The 17,083-nt window shown below is 37.8% G+C and overlaps 1 protein-coding gene across 1 annotated transcript; it reads right to left on the bottom strand.

The window, feature by feature from the left end:
• Positions 1-734: 734 nt before the first annotated feature.
• Positions 735-16,167, bottom strand: ralbp1 (ralA binding protein 1). Its single transcript, XM_087810895.1, has 10 exons — positions 16,101-16,167; positions 13,199-13,503; positions 10,594-11,031; positions 8,138-8,487; positions 6,694-6,855; positions 5,595-5,726; positions 4,579-4,689; positions 3,257-3,378; positions 3,070-3,190; positions 735-2,313 (listed from the first exon to the last, which is right to left on the bottom strand). The coding sequence occupies exons 2-10, from the start codon at positions 13,449-13,451 to the stop codon at positions 1,996-1,998; spliced, it is 2,007 nt and encodes a 668-aa protein (XP_087667021.1). The 5' UTR covers positions 13,452-13,503; positions 16,101-16,167; the 3' UTR covers positions 735-1,995.
• Between the last annotated feature and the right edge of the window lie 916 nt (positions 16,168-17,083).

Here is a 17,083-nt window from a genome sequence, read left to right as displayed (position 1 = left end):
TTTTGGTTTGAAAATGGGATACTCTCGTGCATTGATATTTTTGAACATCCCCAGTCACAATGTATTATTCCTACTGTCGTCACCTAATGCTTTCTTTAAAGGGTTAAATTATCGCTATCGTTGGTAACCGCGCTAACCTGTCATTGGAATAGTCATAGTCAGTTACCGTTTTCATTCAGGGCGTTTGAAAATGTTGATATGGAGATATATCGCAATATTCCTTTCCACGATACTGTATTGATAAAAACTAAACAATATGGTTTAAAGTTCAATTAATTGTGTAAAATTAAATGATTATATACATTTTACAATTTACATAAAGTCGCTCCATGTTCATTTTTGTGTTGCAATTAAACCGGACGCTTGATGGCAGCAGTCAATGCGTGACTGAGGACGAGAGGATACAGTGACTCCAGCAGCTTGTAAAGCCGATGTTTGTCCATATTTTGATTTGAAAACAAATGAAAGCAGTTACAACTTTGTCAAGAGTCATGTGGTCTGTAAATACTGCAACACCAGAGTCAAGTACTCGACAATACTACACATATATCCTTGTTACTGCAGCACTATACATCGTATCTTTACCCCTTATTCATAGTACGATCATATTGCCAGATTCTTGCCTAATTACTGCCTGATTGACAGTCATGTGGAGCTTCATAGAAAAGATCAATCCGACACAGGGAATCTCAAGCGAACGCTCGTCACAGTCGATCTCTCGTCAGAAACACAGGTTTGACAGTTTTGACACTTTATTCTTCACAGCATGTTTCCGTCGGCAACAGGAAGCTCAGCACAATATGAAAATAAGTTTTATGCGAAGCTTCAGTCACAGGATGATGGACACGTCGCGTCCGGATCTTTGATTCACCGACACGCCCGCGGACTCGTACAGGCAAACGCTTTCTATCCATCGCAATAATAATAAAATAAAAAAAAAGAGCAGACAGAGCGCGAGCTGAAAATACAGTAAATCTCACGACAGGAAGTATGAAGTAGTTTTGTGATATGAAATGATCGACTGACAAACACATGAGGAACGACACGAGTAACTGTTGAGATGTGAGCACGGATCGTACGAGAGCGACGTCGAGTAAGACAACATGGCCGACGCGCGGGAGGTTCAAGTGTTGCCATCGACACTGTGGGTTTTTTCCTTCCGAAGCCTTCTGGTCTGCATTGGTCAGTGGAAAGAACCGGGTGGTGATGGGGGAAAAACAAAAAAAAAAAGTCCTTCGTCAGATTATTAGAGTTCCGGATTTCGCCCCTAAAAAAGTCAGAAGTTCATAAACATTCCAGGGGTGTCACTTTTAAAATATGGCACAAGTTGACACTTGCGCTCGCACCGAGAGACTCCGACAAGTCCAGGACACCTTCTTGAGGTCCGCTCGGCCACGACTCCACCTCCAAATGCTTCTCGTTTATGGGAAGTCGGGAGACTTTTCCCGACGTCCGATCACAGGAAATCAATCTTTTTTTTCACGAGCAGGCAGCTGTTGGTTTTCGGGGACACCGAGTCCTCCGAGTGGAAGTAAACAGAGGTTTGGTTCAGTTTGGGGGTCATCTTGAATGAAAGGAAAAGCAATCGATCCCCGTCCACCGTGAATTCATCACCGCTCTTCCACTGACCACTGCAGAAGAGCAACCTCACAAAAAAAAGCTCGGTGTAAAAGTTGGATCCACGCAGGTGGTCGTAATGTTTTCTGGGAGCGCGTTACCTCAAATGGAACCAGAATATTTGGAGGATCAAGTTACGTTACTGGGGCGCTCCGAGCGTTACTTGTGGTTTAATCTGATTAAATATATTTCATATTAAAAGATCTTCAAGAGCTTCGAGTGGTTCTTTTGGGGCGACTTCAGTTATGGCACAGTGGTCTCCTTCCTCCGGACGCCCGTCCGTGAGCGGGACCCGAGGGAGGAGAATCAAAAATAAAGTTTCTGTGGTTCCCTTCATCGCTTCCTTCATAGACGTGGACCCCCCGGAGTCTCCGGGGTTCACGGCTCCCTCCGGTCCTTGCTGGGCGACGGCTTGGAAGGATCTTTAGCGGCTTTACCGTTCGCCGGGGCGGCGGCGACGGCGACGGCGATGGAGGCGGGGTCAGCGTTCGCGATGGCGGCGACCGAGCGTTTGGTCGGCTCTTCGCCGCGAGGCTCCGGGCTGGACTGGAGGGGCGGAGCCTGCTCCGGCGCCGGCGGCTGCGCGGCCACTTCCTGCTGCAGCTTGCTGCTCTGGAGGAGGCGGAGCTGGACCCGGAGCTCCAGGATGGCCTCCTGCTCCTCGTGGATGGCCTGGTTCAGGTGAGTGTTCTTGTTCTGCAGGGAAGATGGAAGTGAGTTTGTTTTCGTCACCTTTGTTCATCTTTATCAAAGTTTTATTTTACTCAAAACTATAAAACTTTTATGATTTTAAAGACAGGAAGCAACTGCGGAGGAGAGGAGAAAGGGGAGAAGATAAGAAGAAGGGGAAAAGAGGAGGAAGATATTTTGAATGAATATGGGAAGGAAGAGAAAGATGAAAAAATGGGGAGATAAAAGATGTAGAAGAGAATCAAAAGAAGAAGGGAGAGTAAGAAGAAAAACGTAAGCGCGAAGAAGAAGAATAAAAAAACTGGAGGCAGAAATAGGGGAAGAATGAGAGAAAGAAGAAAAGGGGATGAATGATGAATAAGAAGGAAAAATGAAGACGAGCAAAAATAAGAGAAGGAAGTAGAAAAGAATAAGAGAAATAATAAGGAAGAAGTAGAAGAAAGAAAGACGACCGAGAATGAGGAGGAAGTAGAAGAAAGAAGATGAGGCAGATAAGGAGTAAGAGGAAGAAGAACACAAATAATAAGAGGAGAAGTAGAATAAAGAAGAGGGGGAAGAAGTAGAAATGAGGAAAAGAAGAAGAGGAACAAGAGAAAGGAGAGGAAAAAGCTGAAGGAGAGAAAAAAATTTACAAAGTAAAAGGAAAAAGGAAGAAATAGAAGAATAGAAAGAAGATGTTAAGGATGATGATGATGAAGCGAATCTAAACAAAGAGCTGCTACTGTCACAGGAAGTGATGTCATCGTTTCTTTTCCCACAAACCTCCAGTTCCTCGTTCTGCTTCTGCAGATCTTCCAGGATGATCTGAAGCTCCTCCTCGTCCTCACTCTCACTCTCGCTGTCCGAGGAATATTCCTCCGTCTCGCTGCGACCCTGCTGACGACTGAGGAGAGCAAAGCCTGGTTACCGGAGCCGGTCACGTGACCGCTGTGCGTCAGTGACCTCTGACCTCTGGATGTCCGCGATCTCTCCCGCCAGACGCTCGATCTCCTCCTTCTCTGTGGCGATCTGTCGACGCAACACCTGCTCCAGAGAGATCAGCTCCTCCTGCTCCGTCAGGATCTCGTTCTCCTGCGACAGACTCGGGTCAGGACTCACTGAGTCGGTGCACAAGTGACTCAAGGAGTCTGTGCACGAGTGACTCAAGGAGTCAGTGCACGAGTGACTCAAGGAGTCAGTGCACGAGTGACTAACTAAGTTAGTGCACAAGTGACTCAAGGAGTCGGTGCACGAGTGACTCCAGGAGTCGGTGCACGAGTGACTCAAGGAGTCGGTGCACGAGTGACTCAAGGAGTCAGTGCACGAGTGACTCAAGGAGTCAGTGCACGAGTGACTCAAGGAGTCAGTGCACGAGTGACTCCAGGAGTCTGTGCACGAGTGACTCAAGGAGTCAGTGCACGAGTGACTAACTAAGTTAGTGCACAAGTGACTCAAGGAGTCTGTGCACGAGTGACTCAAGGAGTCAGTGCACGAGTGACTCAAGGAGTCAGTGCACGAGTGACTCCAGGAGTCTGTGCACGAGTGACTCAAGGAGTCAGTGCACGAGTGACTAACTAAGTTAGTGCACAAGTGACTCAAGGAGTCTGTGCACGAGTGACTCAAGGAGTCAGTGCACGAGTGACTCAAGGAGTCTGTGCACGAGTGACTCCAGGAGTCAGTGCACGAGTGACTCACTGAGTCGGTGCACAAGTGACTAACTAAGTTAGTGCACGAGTGACTCACTAAGTTAGTGCACGAGTGGCTCACTAAGTTAGTGCATTAATGACTCAAGGAGTCGGTGCACAAGTGGCTCACTAAGTTAGTGCACAAGTGGCTCACTAAGTTAGTGCACAAGTGGCTCACTAAGTTAGTGCACAAGTGGTTCACTAAGTTAGTGCACGAGTGACTCACTAAGTTAGTGCACAAGTGGCTCACTAAGTTAGTGCACAAGTGACTCACTAAGTTAGTGCACAAGTGGCTCACTAAGTTAGTGCACAAGTGGCTCACTAAGTTAGTGCACAAGTGACTCCAGGAGTCGGTGCACGAGTGACTCACTAAGTTAGTGCATTAATGGCTCACTAAGTTAGTGCACAAGTGGCTCACTAAGTTAGTGCACAAGTGGCTCACTAAGTTAGTGCACAAGTGGCTCACTAAGTTAGTGCACGAATGACTCCAGGAGTCGGTGCACGAGGGACTCAAGGAAACATTGCACAGGTCATTCATTGAGTCATTGCTCGGTTGACCCACTAAGTCAGAGCCTGAGTGACTCAAAGCGGGTGTAAAGTGACTCACCTGAGCCAGGAGCAGGTTGATAACTTCCTCTTCGTTCTCCGTCATTTCCTCTTTGGAAACGTCTTCTTTTGACAAACTGGCGATTTCCTGTGCGATCTTACTCTCACACTCCTGCACAGGGAGGTTCAGGGAGTGACGTCAAAAGAGGAAATTACAGTTTAGACTCACTTTTTGAAAAATATTACTATATTACTATACATTTGAAATGTAGGTTCCCAAGTTACCTTTTTAACATCTGCATTTTATTTAATGTCACCACAAGTGTTTTGACTGTGGAACAATATTAACTAAAATAACAACATGACTCTTATCAGACATGAATAATAAAAGTGAAATGACAAATCATTTGACATTTTTACAATAATAACTCTCACTCGTGCACGTGCTAGTTGACAACTCTCCCTTCGTGTCACCCCCTCTCAGTGAACTCATCGCTAAAGCTGCAATAGTTTAGCAGATCTCCTCACACGTCCTTAAGAAATATTCAATCTTTGCACAGACATTTGTGTAACTCTTGACATTTCTCATTATTGATCAGAAATGTAAGAAGAATAAAGGTATATAAATCATAATTATATCTTGTATTATATTATGATTCTCTGTTAAACTGTCAACGACAACACAACATGTTGTACTTTGATCTTGAGATGATCGAGTAGAGAAAAGAGTCTGATGTTAAAGTTGAAACAGAATTTCAAGAACTCTTGGTTTTTTCTGCACAACTGGATATTAAACGCTGTCATGGATGAAGCACAACAGCTCTTTGTTTCATCGCAGCAGATGGATTGAGGTGGAGACCAGAGAGTGAGACTAAAGAGTGAGACAACAGAGTTGAGGGACTCGTTGCTAACTGGCAGCGAATCCAAGAATGTTTTTATCGGCCCGTTCTGACACAGACGAGCTAATGCTAATGGCGTTAGCTCAATGCTAATAGCATTATCATTGTTATTGTTTTCAGATTTTATGATTTTTAAACATCATTCGTAAACATCCGGTGAACGGACTCCACGACTCGCCTGGCGTTTGGCTTCCCTGAGCTTCCTCTTGAGGGCGGTCAGGATCCTCTGGACCTCCCAGAGTCGCTCCTCTTTGGACAGATCCTTCACCCCGGCCTGCAGGTCTCGGTGCAGACAGTTGAGCAGGAACTCCTGACGTGGGAAAAAATAAAAATACATCTGGTGAAGGAAATAGTGAGCTTTTCCTGGTTTTCCATGAGAAAGACTTTCCAAGGGCAGGTGTTACACCAGGAGAAATGGTTCTTTCCCCACATTATGTTCTAGCATGAGCTGTTAAACCCACAGAGCTAAGCTAAAGCCAACATGCTAGTTTCTGAGTGAAACTTCCGTTTCTAACCTTTTACTTTGAAAGTATACATCAGTGCTATTGGAATATCTCATGGTTGAATTTAAAAGTATTGAAACTTTCAATTTTTTTTAATATAAATGTTGTTTTGTAAGCGTTTTTAAATTCAATAATTTGTATATTGAACGTAGAATTTATTGTTTTTTAATAATACAATTAATTGGTTTAGGCTTTTTTTTCTATATTAGAATTCCAATAATTTTAAAATACATTTAAAAATTCAATATATTTTCTTTCGTAGCCTTTTAAAAATTCAATATAAAAATGTTGGCTTTATTTTGTTTGTTTAGCTTTAATTCAACTTCTAAACTTCATCGTGTGACGATATGTGACTATTTAAACGCACCAATATTTTAACTTGGAATTTAGAAGGATTCACTAAAAAAAATCCTATTTAGAACATTTATTTTTGAATTATTAGACTTTCAAACTATGTGCAAAAAATGAACAAATAATTAATTATTAGGATGCATTATTAAATTACTAATTAAATATACAAATTATTGAATTTAATTATCCAATAAAAACACATTCAATCACCTCAATTATTAAAAAAAAAGAAATTCAATGATTAAAAGGAAAATTCTCTAAAATAAATTCAAAGTTTAATTTAAAGGTTAAATTGAACCATGTAATAATGTGATGGCACTGGTATTTTCTTGTTTTAATTATATATTAACTTATGGGTTTGTAGCTGAATAGAAACATGTTAAGTCTATGAACGCATCATTCAAACGTATATGTCCTCCACACCTGTCGTTTGATCTCCTCCTTGACGTCCTCCTGGGTCTCGGGCAGCTGTGGCATGGTGGCCATGTTGGACCAGCGCAGCGGTCGCACCGCCGGCTTCAGCACCACGTCTCCAAACAGCTCCTTCACGTGCGTGAAGAACAAGTACAGGACTCTGTTGCCGATCTGGAACCACAGCAGGAAGTGGGTCAGAGAGAGTGTGTGTTAATGGAGTTGATAAAACAACAGAGAAAGTGGAGCACTCGTGTCCTCGGAGAGGTTCTCCTGCTAACTGGGCCAGAGATGAACGTCGATGTTTCATCCAATGAGAACCTCACGTGTGAGGGCACTTTCAAGGTCGTGTAGAGCTTTGAGAAGATCTTGACCTTCAGCAACAGTTGAATTTTGTTTCGACAGAGTAAAATCTAATAAGTCCACACTCTTACTAACATGTACAACAACAGTTTAATTGTTCCTCACACACGTGTTGATAGTTTCAACTAAACTTATGTTGTTTATGTCGTTGTTAGTTTTGCTGTAGAAATACAATTATTCATTATTATTATTCGATTATTCATGTTATGTAACCAATTCTTGTCATTTAATTTGTTCATGTGTTACTTGTTCCAACTGTTTTTTCTGTTTCAATCATCGTTTGCTTTTCTTATGAATCTAACATTTGGTAAATACCTACATTGTATTTATTAAACACATTAACTACTTTTTTATTTTTTTAACAAAAACGTCAGGGAAACCACAGAAAAATGAATAACTTTGTAGGCGATTTCTGTTATAAATTGTTATTAGTTATTATGTTTTAGAACTAAAATAAGCGCGCATATATATACAGTATATATATATATATATATATATATATATATATTCTATAATCTCATCTTGTTGCTTAACATATACCTGTGATTTCCTAACAATGTTACACAAGTTTCTACCGTTTCAATACGAGATAATATATCGACTTCAATTTATGTTTCGGCTGTTATTGATGTCATTGTCTTTGTTTATGTCTAGGTTCTACTTCATATTGGTGCTCCGCCCTCTAACAGCTTCGCTATTGGTTAGAGGGCTTCGCACCAATTCGTAGAACCTGAGATTATGATAGATAACTCAGGGGTTATTAACTTTGTTATTATTATTGATTATTCCCTTGTCGTTTCTCCGGGTTATTGAATCATATTCGGAACATGTGTACTGCCAGTGTTGTACACACAACTAAGGACATTTTTTGTAGAGCAAGTATAGAATAAAATGAATGAAATAAATATAAACAAATGAATTAGATTAATAAATAAAATATAATTTGAATTACATTGGTCGTATATAAAAATACATTAAATCCAATTTAATATAACTATATAAAATAAAATAAATTATAATTATTAAATAAATAAATAGAGACGACTGAATCATGTGAATGTTATTCCATCACCGAAGCGACGATGACTCGCACCTGTATGGTGGGGTTGAGGACGATGGAGATGTTCTGGATGTTCATCTTGGTGTCGGCCTCTCTGCCGATCACGTGGTCCATGTGCGCGACCAGCCAGCTCAGCAGCAGCCGGCTCCCGGGCGACACCTCGCTCAGCAGCCTCTGGAACTCCGTCACCTTCTCGGCCTCCGTCGTCCGCCCGCAGGCGTCCTCGAAGCGCTGCGTCAGCTCGCGGCCCAGCAGGTTCTCGGGCAGCTCGCGCAGGTACTGCTTCAGCAGGCTGGCCACGGTGTGCGGGTCGTACTCCTCCAGACACGGACACTCCTCGCGGTCGTAGGACGCCTTGAGCTCGTCCACCTTCGACTTCATACCTGGCGAGACATGATCGTTCACAAAAAGTTGATTGACTTGAACCGCAGAACTTAGTGCGCGTCTCCGCTCTCCTTACTTATGGTGCCAACAACACATCGAACTCCCATGATGCCTTTCTACAAAATGCTCCTTTACGTGTGGACTGAATGGTCGCTACAACACTGTATTTTAATTCCACATCTCATATTTATTTCAACTGATCGATAGCTCTCATTGGTTGGCTGGGCGGCAAAGCATCTTAACTACTTTTCCATTTAATTATTATTATTATTATTATTAATTTTTTTTAATCGCTTCAAACCAAACAAAAACATCAGGGAAACCACAGAAAAATGTATAATTTTGTAGGCGATTTCTGTTATAAATTGTAATTAGTTTTAGAGCTAAAATAAGCATATATATATTTATATATATGTATTCTATAATCTCATCTACTTATGGTGCCAACAAAACATCGAACTCCCATGATGCCTTTCTACAAAATGCTCCATTATGCGAGGACTGAATGGTCGCTACAATACTGTATTTTAATTCCACGTCTCGTATTTATTTCAACTGATCGATAGCGTTCATTGGTTGGCTGGGCGGCAAAGCATCTTTAACTACTTTTCCATTTAATTTTTTTTTTTTTTTTTAATCGCTTCAAACCAAACAAAAACTTCAGGGAAAACACATAAAAATTAATAATTTTGTAGGCGATTTCTGTTATAAAATGTTATTCGTTTTAGAACTAAAATAAGCATACATATATATATATATATATATATATATATATATATATATATGTATTCTATAATCTCATCTACTTATGGTGCCAACAAAACATCGAACTCCCATGATGCCTTTCTACAAAATGCTCCATTACGTGAGGACTGAATGGTCGCTACAATACTGTATTTTAATTCCACATCTCGTATTTATTTGAACTGATCGATAGCGTTCATTGGTTGGCTGGGCGGCAAAGCATCTTTAACTACTTTTCCATTTAATTTTTTTTTTTTAATCGCTTCAAACCAAACAAAAACATCAGGGAAACCACAGAAAAATTAATAATTTTGTAGGCGATTTCTGTTATAAATTGTTATTAGTTTTAGAGCTAAAATAAGCATATATATATTTATATATATGTATTCTATAATCTCATCTACTTATGGTGCCAACAAAACATCGAACTCCCATGATGCCTTTCTACAAAATGCTCCATTACGCGAGGACTGAATGGTCGCTACAATACTGTATTTTAATTCCACGTCTCGTATTTATTTCAACTGATCGATAGCGTTCATTGGTTGGCTGGGCGGCAAAGCATCTTTAACTACTTTTCCATTTAATTATTATTTATTTTATTAATCGCTTCAAACCAAACAAAAACTTCAGGGAAAACACATAAAAATTAATAATTTTGTAGGCGATTTCTGTTATAAATTGTTATTAGTTTTATAACTAAAATAAGCATATATATATATATATATATATATATATATATGTATTCTATAATCTCATCTACTTATGGTGCCAACAAAACATCGAACTCCCATGATGCCTTTCTACAAAATGCTCCATTACGTGAGGACTGAATGGTCGCTACAATACTGTATTTTAATTCCACGTCTCGTATTTATTTCAACTGATCGATAGCGTTCATTGGTTGGCTGGGCGGCAAAGCATCTTTAACTACTTTTCCATTTAATTGTTATTATTATTTTATTAATCGCTTCAAACCAAACAAAAACTTCAGGGAAAACACATAAAAATTAATAATTTTGTAGGCGATTTCTGTTATAAAATGTTATTAGTTTTAGAACTAAAATAAGCATACATATATATATATATATATATATATATGTATTCTATAATCTAATCTACTTATGGTGCCAAAAAAACATCAAAGTCCCATGATGCCTTTCTACAAAATGCTCCATTACGTGAGGACTGAATGTTCGCTACAATACTGTATTTTAATTCCACGTCTCGTATTTATATCAATTGATTGACAGCTTTCATTGGTTGGCTGGGCGGCAAAGCATCAAGGAAGCTTCTTATCTCAACGTTACTGAGAGGTTGCCATGTTCAATATAAACGAGCGTTACTATCAAGTTCTGTACCTGAGACCCTGTAGATCCCCTCGCACTTCATGCCGTAGTTCTCGATGTAGTCCATGCACTCCCTGAAGACGGCGGGCAGCTGGATCCCGTCGTAGAGCGCCGTCCTCTTCACCGCCTCGGCCAGGGGGGCCCCGAAGATGGGCCTGAAGGCGGGGGCCTCCACGGGCACCGGCTCCGCCTCGGCCGCCGCCGCCGGCTTCTTCTTCTTCTTCTTCTCCTTCCACTGCTTGACCACGTCGGCGGCCGATATGTCTTTGGACTTCTTGTCCTTGGCCTTGTCCTCCTTGAAGCTCTTGTCCTTCACCTTGAAGTCCTTCTCCTTCTTCTTGGAGAAGCTGGGCTTCTTGAACACGTGGATGCCTTTGGAGCGCTTCATCTTGGACGGACTCTCCGCCTCGTCGGCGGAACTGTCCTCCTGGAAGGCGGCGTAGCCCTCCGCTGGAGAGCGAGGGGAGAGAGTTAGTCAAGAGAAGCCCACCGTGGAGGGAGGGAGGAGGACACCATAAAAAAAGAGGTCAGTCACTCAAGACTCTGAGGAACAAACCCAGTTAAAACCTTCTCATCACAGATCACAGCCTTCAAACTTTTGGTGGTTTCCAGTTTGTTTTGGACACACCTTCACAGGGTGTCGCCCTAAAACTGTCCACCGCTTCCTCCCTCCCACACAGAAGCACAGCCGAGCACAAAAACAAGGTCGATCCTGATCGTGGACCTTAAAACACGATCAGAACCTTCAGCACTGTCGGTCACAGCTAAATCGTTTTTTTTTTACTTCTAGCATGTGATGTGAAGCTCTTTTCATGACTTACATTCATTATGTTTTTTTGTTGTTTTTTATTTACGCAACTTCAGAATCAGAACACATCATTGTGGTGTTGAAACTACAGGATAGAACTAATTAAATAAATAAATAATAATATAAATATATTAAAAAAAAATAACAAACATATATATATACAGTATATATATATATATATATATATATATAAATTATAACTATATATATATAATAAATGTGATTAACAGAATAAAAGTAGTGACTCGTACATTAAAGTGAGTTACACAAATTAAATAAATAATAATATAAATATATGAAAATAAACATAAATATATATATAAAAAATATATAAATATATATAAATTATAAATTTATATAAATAATAAATGTGATGAACAGAATAAAATTAGTGACTCGTAAATTAAAGTGAGTTACACAAATTAAATAAATAAATAATAATATAAATATATGAAAATAAACATAAATATACATATAAAAAATATATAAATATATAAAAAGAATAAATATATATATAAATAATAAATGTGATGAACAGAATAAAAGTAGTGACTCGTAAATTAAAGTGAGTTACACAAATTAAATAAATAATAATATAAATATATGAAAATAAACATAAATATACATATAAAAAATATATAAATATATATAAATAATAAATATATATAAATAAATAAATGTGATAAACAGAATAAAAGCAGTGACTCGTAAATTAAAGTGAGTTACACAAATTAAATAAATAAATAATAATATAAATATATGAAAATAAACATAAATATACATATAAAAAATATATAAATATATATAAATAATAAATATATATAAATAATAAATGTAATAAACAGAATAAAAGCAGTGACTCGTAAATTAAAGTGAGTTACACAAATTAAACAAATACATCTCTAGAATCTTATTGAGGTATCGTAAATATACGTTGCTGCCACAGAACAAATGGAAGTTGACATGAAAAACAAACAATGATTAACAAAGGAAACTTGAACGACAACAAACACAACAAACAGATAATAAACTTGAGATAACAGCGATGAAACCTTTGGCAGCAGTAGAAACAATACGAACAAAAGTCAACGGTTGTTAACCCTCAGAGATCAGAGTGAAACAATGAAACCCATGACGTGGAAGAGTTTCTCCTCAACAGACCTGCTGCTAAAAATGTCCACCTTTTATTCTATAAAAAAACTCATTATACCAGTTTTTGCTCCTTGTTTTCTCACTTTATTGTCCCTTTTCGTTTTAATTTTGTTTCTTCATATGACCAACACTACAACCAATAACAGTGATATTGAAATGTTTAATATCAGCACCTTTTTTACACTGCAGACCAGTTTAATGTTGGCATTATATTCACAAACCTTCAATTTAATTTAATTCAATTCAACAGTTTAAACCAGATCTGATTTGTATTCTTTGTTTAAGTCAAAAATAAAATGATATTGATTTAATATTAAATATATATTTTAGGGTAAAATAGACGTGTCAAGATTCACAGGCTTCTGTTACTTCAGAAAAATCATCTTTAAAAAAAATATATATAAATATATATCTTTCAGACATTACTAATCAATAGGGACCAGGGGTTAGACCTTTAACCTTTTTGTGAAGATTCCCTTTTTCATATACCCTTTTCCCTTTTGTATACATCATAAATATAAATATATATCATATATAAATAAAAATATATACCAGATCTCAAGATTATTAATGATGTATTTTTAAAACCTCCTAATAGTAACCATCTAACTCCAGAGCTAGAAGAAGGAAACCAGTTGCTCCTCAAGCATCACTCACTTCTTTTCTCCTTCTTCTTGAACTTGTTCTTCTTCTTGCCGTGCTCCTTGTCGTCGTCGGACACGTACGTGTCGGGCACCTCATGATGATGGTGGCCGTCGTGCGGCGGCGACGGCTCGCCGGTGCGGTAGAGACCCGGGAACTTGGTGGGACTGATCTCCTCGGAGCTGGGCGTGCGGGCGACGCCGCCCGGGTGCTCGGCCCGGCGCTGCTCCGCGGGGCTGCTGGTGGGCGGCAGGAAACACTCGGTCATGGCTGCCCGTCTTCACTCCTGCTGCAGCGGCCGCTTCATCTCACCGACGCACCTGAACGACACATGTTTAGTTGAAATCTTCAGGTCGCAACCGTGAGCACTCCCTCTAGTGGTCGAATTGTGAAATACATCATGTGAATGATCGCACAGGTGTTGGCACTGCATGTGTTCTTGCTGAAAAAAATAAATAATTATTCATTCATTCCCTTATGGGGGTCCCAGATTCTATGGGCGAGAGGCGGGGGACACCCTGGACAGGAAGCCAGTCTGTCGCAGGACACTCAAAGACACATAACTATTAACACACACACACTCGTACCTACAGACAATTACCCCAAGTTTCCAAGGAAACCTGAGTCCCTGGAGTAAACCCACGCAACACGGGAAGATCATACAAACTCCACACAAGTTGCCTTTTCCTCCTGACGTGGAATCGAACCAGCAACTTTTTTTTTCTTTCTTTTTTTTTTGATCCTTCCAAAGAATTGTAACAAGAGAAAATAATTATAACCCTAAAAATCCCCTTTGGACCAAAAATAAAAAGACATTTTAAACATATTTAAGGATAAATAACCATCGACGACTTCAACAAACTCAACTTAACGTCAGTTAAGAACAATTAAAATGTAAAAATATTCCAGTCTGACTTCTTTGATCTTCTGTTAGTTTGACTTTGCGCCTGTTTGAAGGGCAAACATTTGTTTAATGAGATTGCAACTGAACTCCGGTGCCATGAAGGGGTTAATCTCTTCAGCACACATCCATTTATTTCTCTACACCAGAAACTGACAGTATAATAAAATATTGTGACTTTGGACTGTAAAACAAATTTGGAGTTTGTTCCGCCATCTGCTAATAATTCGATCTGGAAGAGGTTTGGACCGGAGCGTCCAAGTTTATGCAACACTGACAAGCAATAGCAGGTTTGATTTATTAATAACCGTGTTCAATTATTCTTCTTATTCATGTCCCGGGTGGACAGAGGAGAGTAAATTATATTTAGAACAAGGTTCAATCTGTGAGCGACCATACGGGAGGAAATTTAATTTGACAAATTTGATACAAATCCTTGTGTAACACTTGACATTTAAGCAGCAAACTAATGGATTACTAAATGTAACTCAATAAACTATTTTCAAACGAGATCAAAAAGATCACAGAGAGGGAAACTACCATCACGTTACTTATTTCTTGTCATCTTGCTTTTATATTCTGACAGTTTACCTTATAAAACGAATGTTATTGTTGGTTTTAAAGTTAGTTAAATATATTTATAACTCCCTTTGGTTATGACATTTACTCATTTGCAGATTTCTTACAGGACCGAAACAAATGGAAGTGTAACGTTAAAAGTAAGAACTGCAGTTTTATTACTTGACCAGCAGGTGGGGCTATGATGATAATAACAATGGTGATGATTTTTAATCCTCGCTTTAACAAATTAATCCGATTTTCTTCCCGAATCCGTTTAAACCGTACACTATTCTAGATGTTTCCCCTTTATTTACATTTCACGAGTTATTATTTAAAATGTTTGCTTTTCAAAGAAATAAGAAGGAAAAACAACAACAAAAAATAGTTTATTAATTACATGTAATGACAGGTGTGGCAAATATTGCCAACTTAAAATGTTAACAGTTTCGAAATAAACTGCGTTTTTGTTCATTTAATTTCAAATGTCCATGTGAAATACAATAGTTTTACACATCAGTTATTTTCTGACCTGATGTGATTTGTTTAATCTTTATATAATAATAATAATGATGAACTAAAGCCAAAATAAATCGAAGAAATAGTTTTTTTACTCAAATGTATAAAGTAAATCACGGAAATGGCATTTTAAGGTTAGGTTTAAGTTAGTTATATTTAAGGAATCAGAGGCTATGTATAAATAAACACAATTTCATCATAATCTGACAGAAATATTACATTTTAAGTGACTAAATAAAAAAGTACATCACTTTAAATTCCAACTTTATTTCGTACAATAACACATAATAGATGACTCAGGTAACTCAAGTCACTCAGGTAATTCTAATTGTTTGACAGATAATATTGTCAAACGTTATTAAAGTTTGCTGCACACATAATATCAACTGTGATGTTTAAAACTAAATTAGCTTCAATATTTGGTAAATAAAGACTGTTTTGACACGTTTTAGAAACGACTGTCAAGCTGTCAATTTACACTCAACTTATTTGACACAAATACGTATTTATTTCATAAAAAAATATATGTTTTGACACAGTTTGTTGAAGATGTTTACAAGAATGTTGTCGTTTATAAGTCATTTGTCATTTGTTTGCAGCTAAAATGTCATCCTGAGCTTCTCTCGACATCGAAACAGATCCTCGACACTAAACACTGAAACCGAGAGTTTTGAAAATAGATTCAGTAAAAACAAGAGTGTGTTGCTGTAGAAAATAATAAATATATTCCAGATAAGAGAGTCCAGGAGCAGCAAGTGAATGAAGGGCCTCCAGCTAGCTGACAACTGGCTAAGCTAGTTCCCCACAAATCTTACGAAACTGACAAAGTCTCATTTTTCGCAACTGACCCACGAACCGATTTATAAAGATAAACACTCGAACTTTCTTGCGGTTGAACGTTAATTCTGTCAAAGCGTTATTTAATACAAGAAACTTTACCGAGTGATCGTTCGTTCGTTCAATTCCAGGCTGTTTCCGGCTGTCTGCTCTGTATACTAAATAAAAGCCTCTGCGCATGCGTGGACCTACGAGTGCATTCTGGGAGATGGAGTGTGTAACAGCGGAGTGATCATAAACGCACAAACATTCACTTTTGCCCTTCATTTTAAATATTATTCATTGTTAAAAACTTGAATAATAATGTAATAACACAATAAATGATTAAGAAAAAAAAAGTTTTATTAATTTAATAAAGAATAAAGAAGACATTCACATTTCTTGCATCATCCGTTTTATTTTTAATTTAAATATTATAACGTAATACATGATTAACAATGTTAGAGATGATAGAAATGTATTAATTTCACAGATGTATTCACATTTCTAGCATCCTCCGTTTTTACTTATTAATTAAAAAAAAAAAAAAAAATACAATCTTGACAAAAAAAAAATCTTGTACAAACGTAAAAAAAACCACAACATAATATAAAATAATACAAAAAGATATCTAAAATAGATATATGGATAAACTTTATTGATATTAACTGGAACATGACTGTAACCTCAATATAACCTCGGTTTTGTTGCTTAAAAGTCATTGGTTAAATAAATAAAATAAACACATAAAGCACTATATAAATAAATATTACTTACTTACTTACATATAATGTAATAATAACGTCTTTGGCGAAATAATACAAACGTATTATTGTCATTAAAACTCAGGAAATAAATACTATCTTAAAAAAAATCTGAGAATTATTGACAGACAATTAATCCAAATTATTTATTTTTTTGGGTTCTCCTCGTTTTTTTCTAAATCTAGAATAAAACAGTTGCTAGAAAATAATACTGTATAAATACACAAATCCATATTTTGGCCAATATTAGTAAAACAAGTACATTTCATTTCTATAACTATTAAAAAAATATTTGTATTAGTTTAAAAAAGAGCTTTCAATACAATAAGAAAACATTTCCCA

Source organism: Callionymus lyra, chromosome 16 (assembly GCF_982586985.1).
Source record: "Callionymus lyra chromosome 16, fCalLyr1.hap1.1, whole genome shotgun sequence".
NCBI lineage: Eukaryota > Metazoa > Chordata > Actinopteri > Syngnathiformes > Callionymidae > Callionymus > Callionymus lyra.
This window is presented reverse-complemented; position numbering and strand designations above follow the sequence as displayed.

Coding starts and splice junctions, on each gene's coding strand:
- ralbp1 (XM_087810895.1), bottom strand. CDS start 13,451: ATGACCGAGTGTTTCCTGCCGCCCACCAGCAGCCCCGCGGAGCAGCGC. Junction 6,856..8,137: donor TCCTCAACCCCACCATACAG/GTGCGAGTCATC, acceptor CTGTGGTTCCAG/ATCGGCAACAGAGTCCTGTA. Junction 3,191..3,256: donor GAGATCGCGGACATCCAGAG/GTCAGAGGTCAC, acceptor TGCTCTCCTCAG/TCGTCAGCAGGGTCGCAGCG.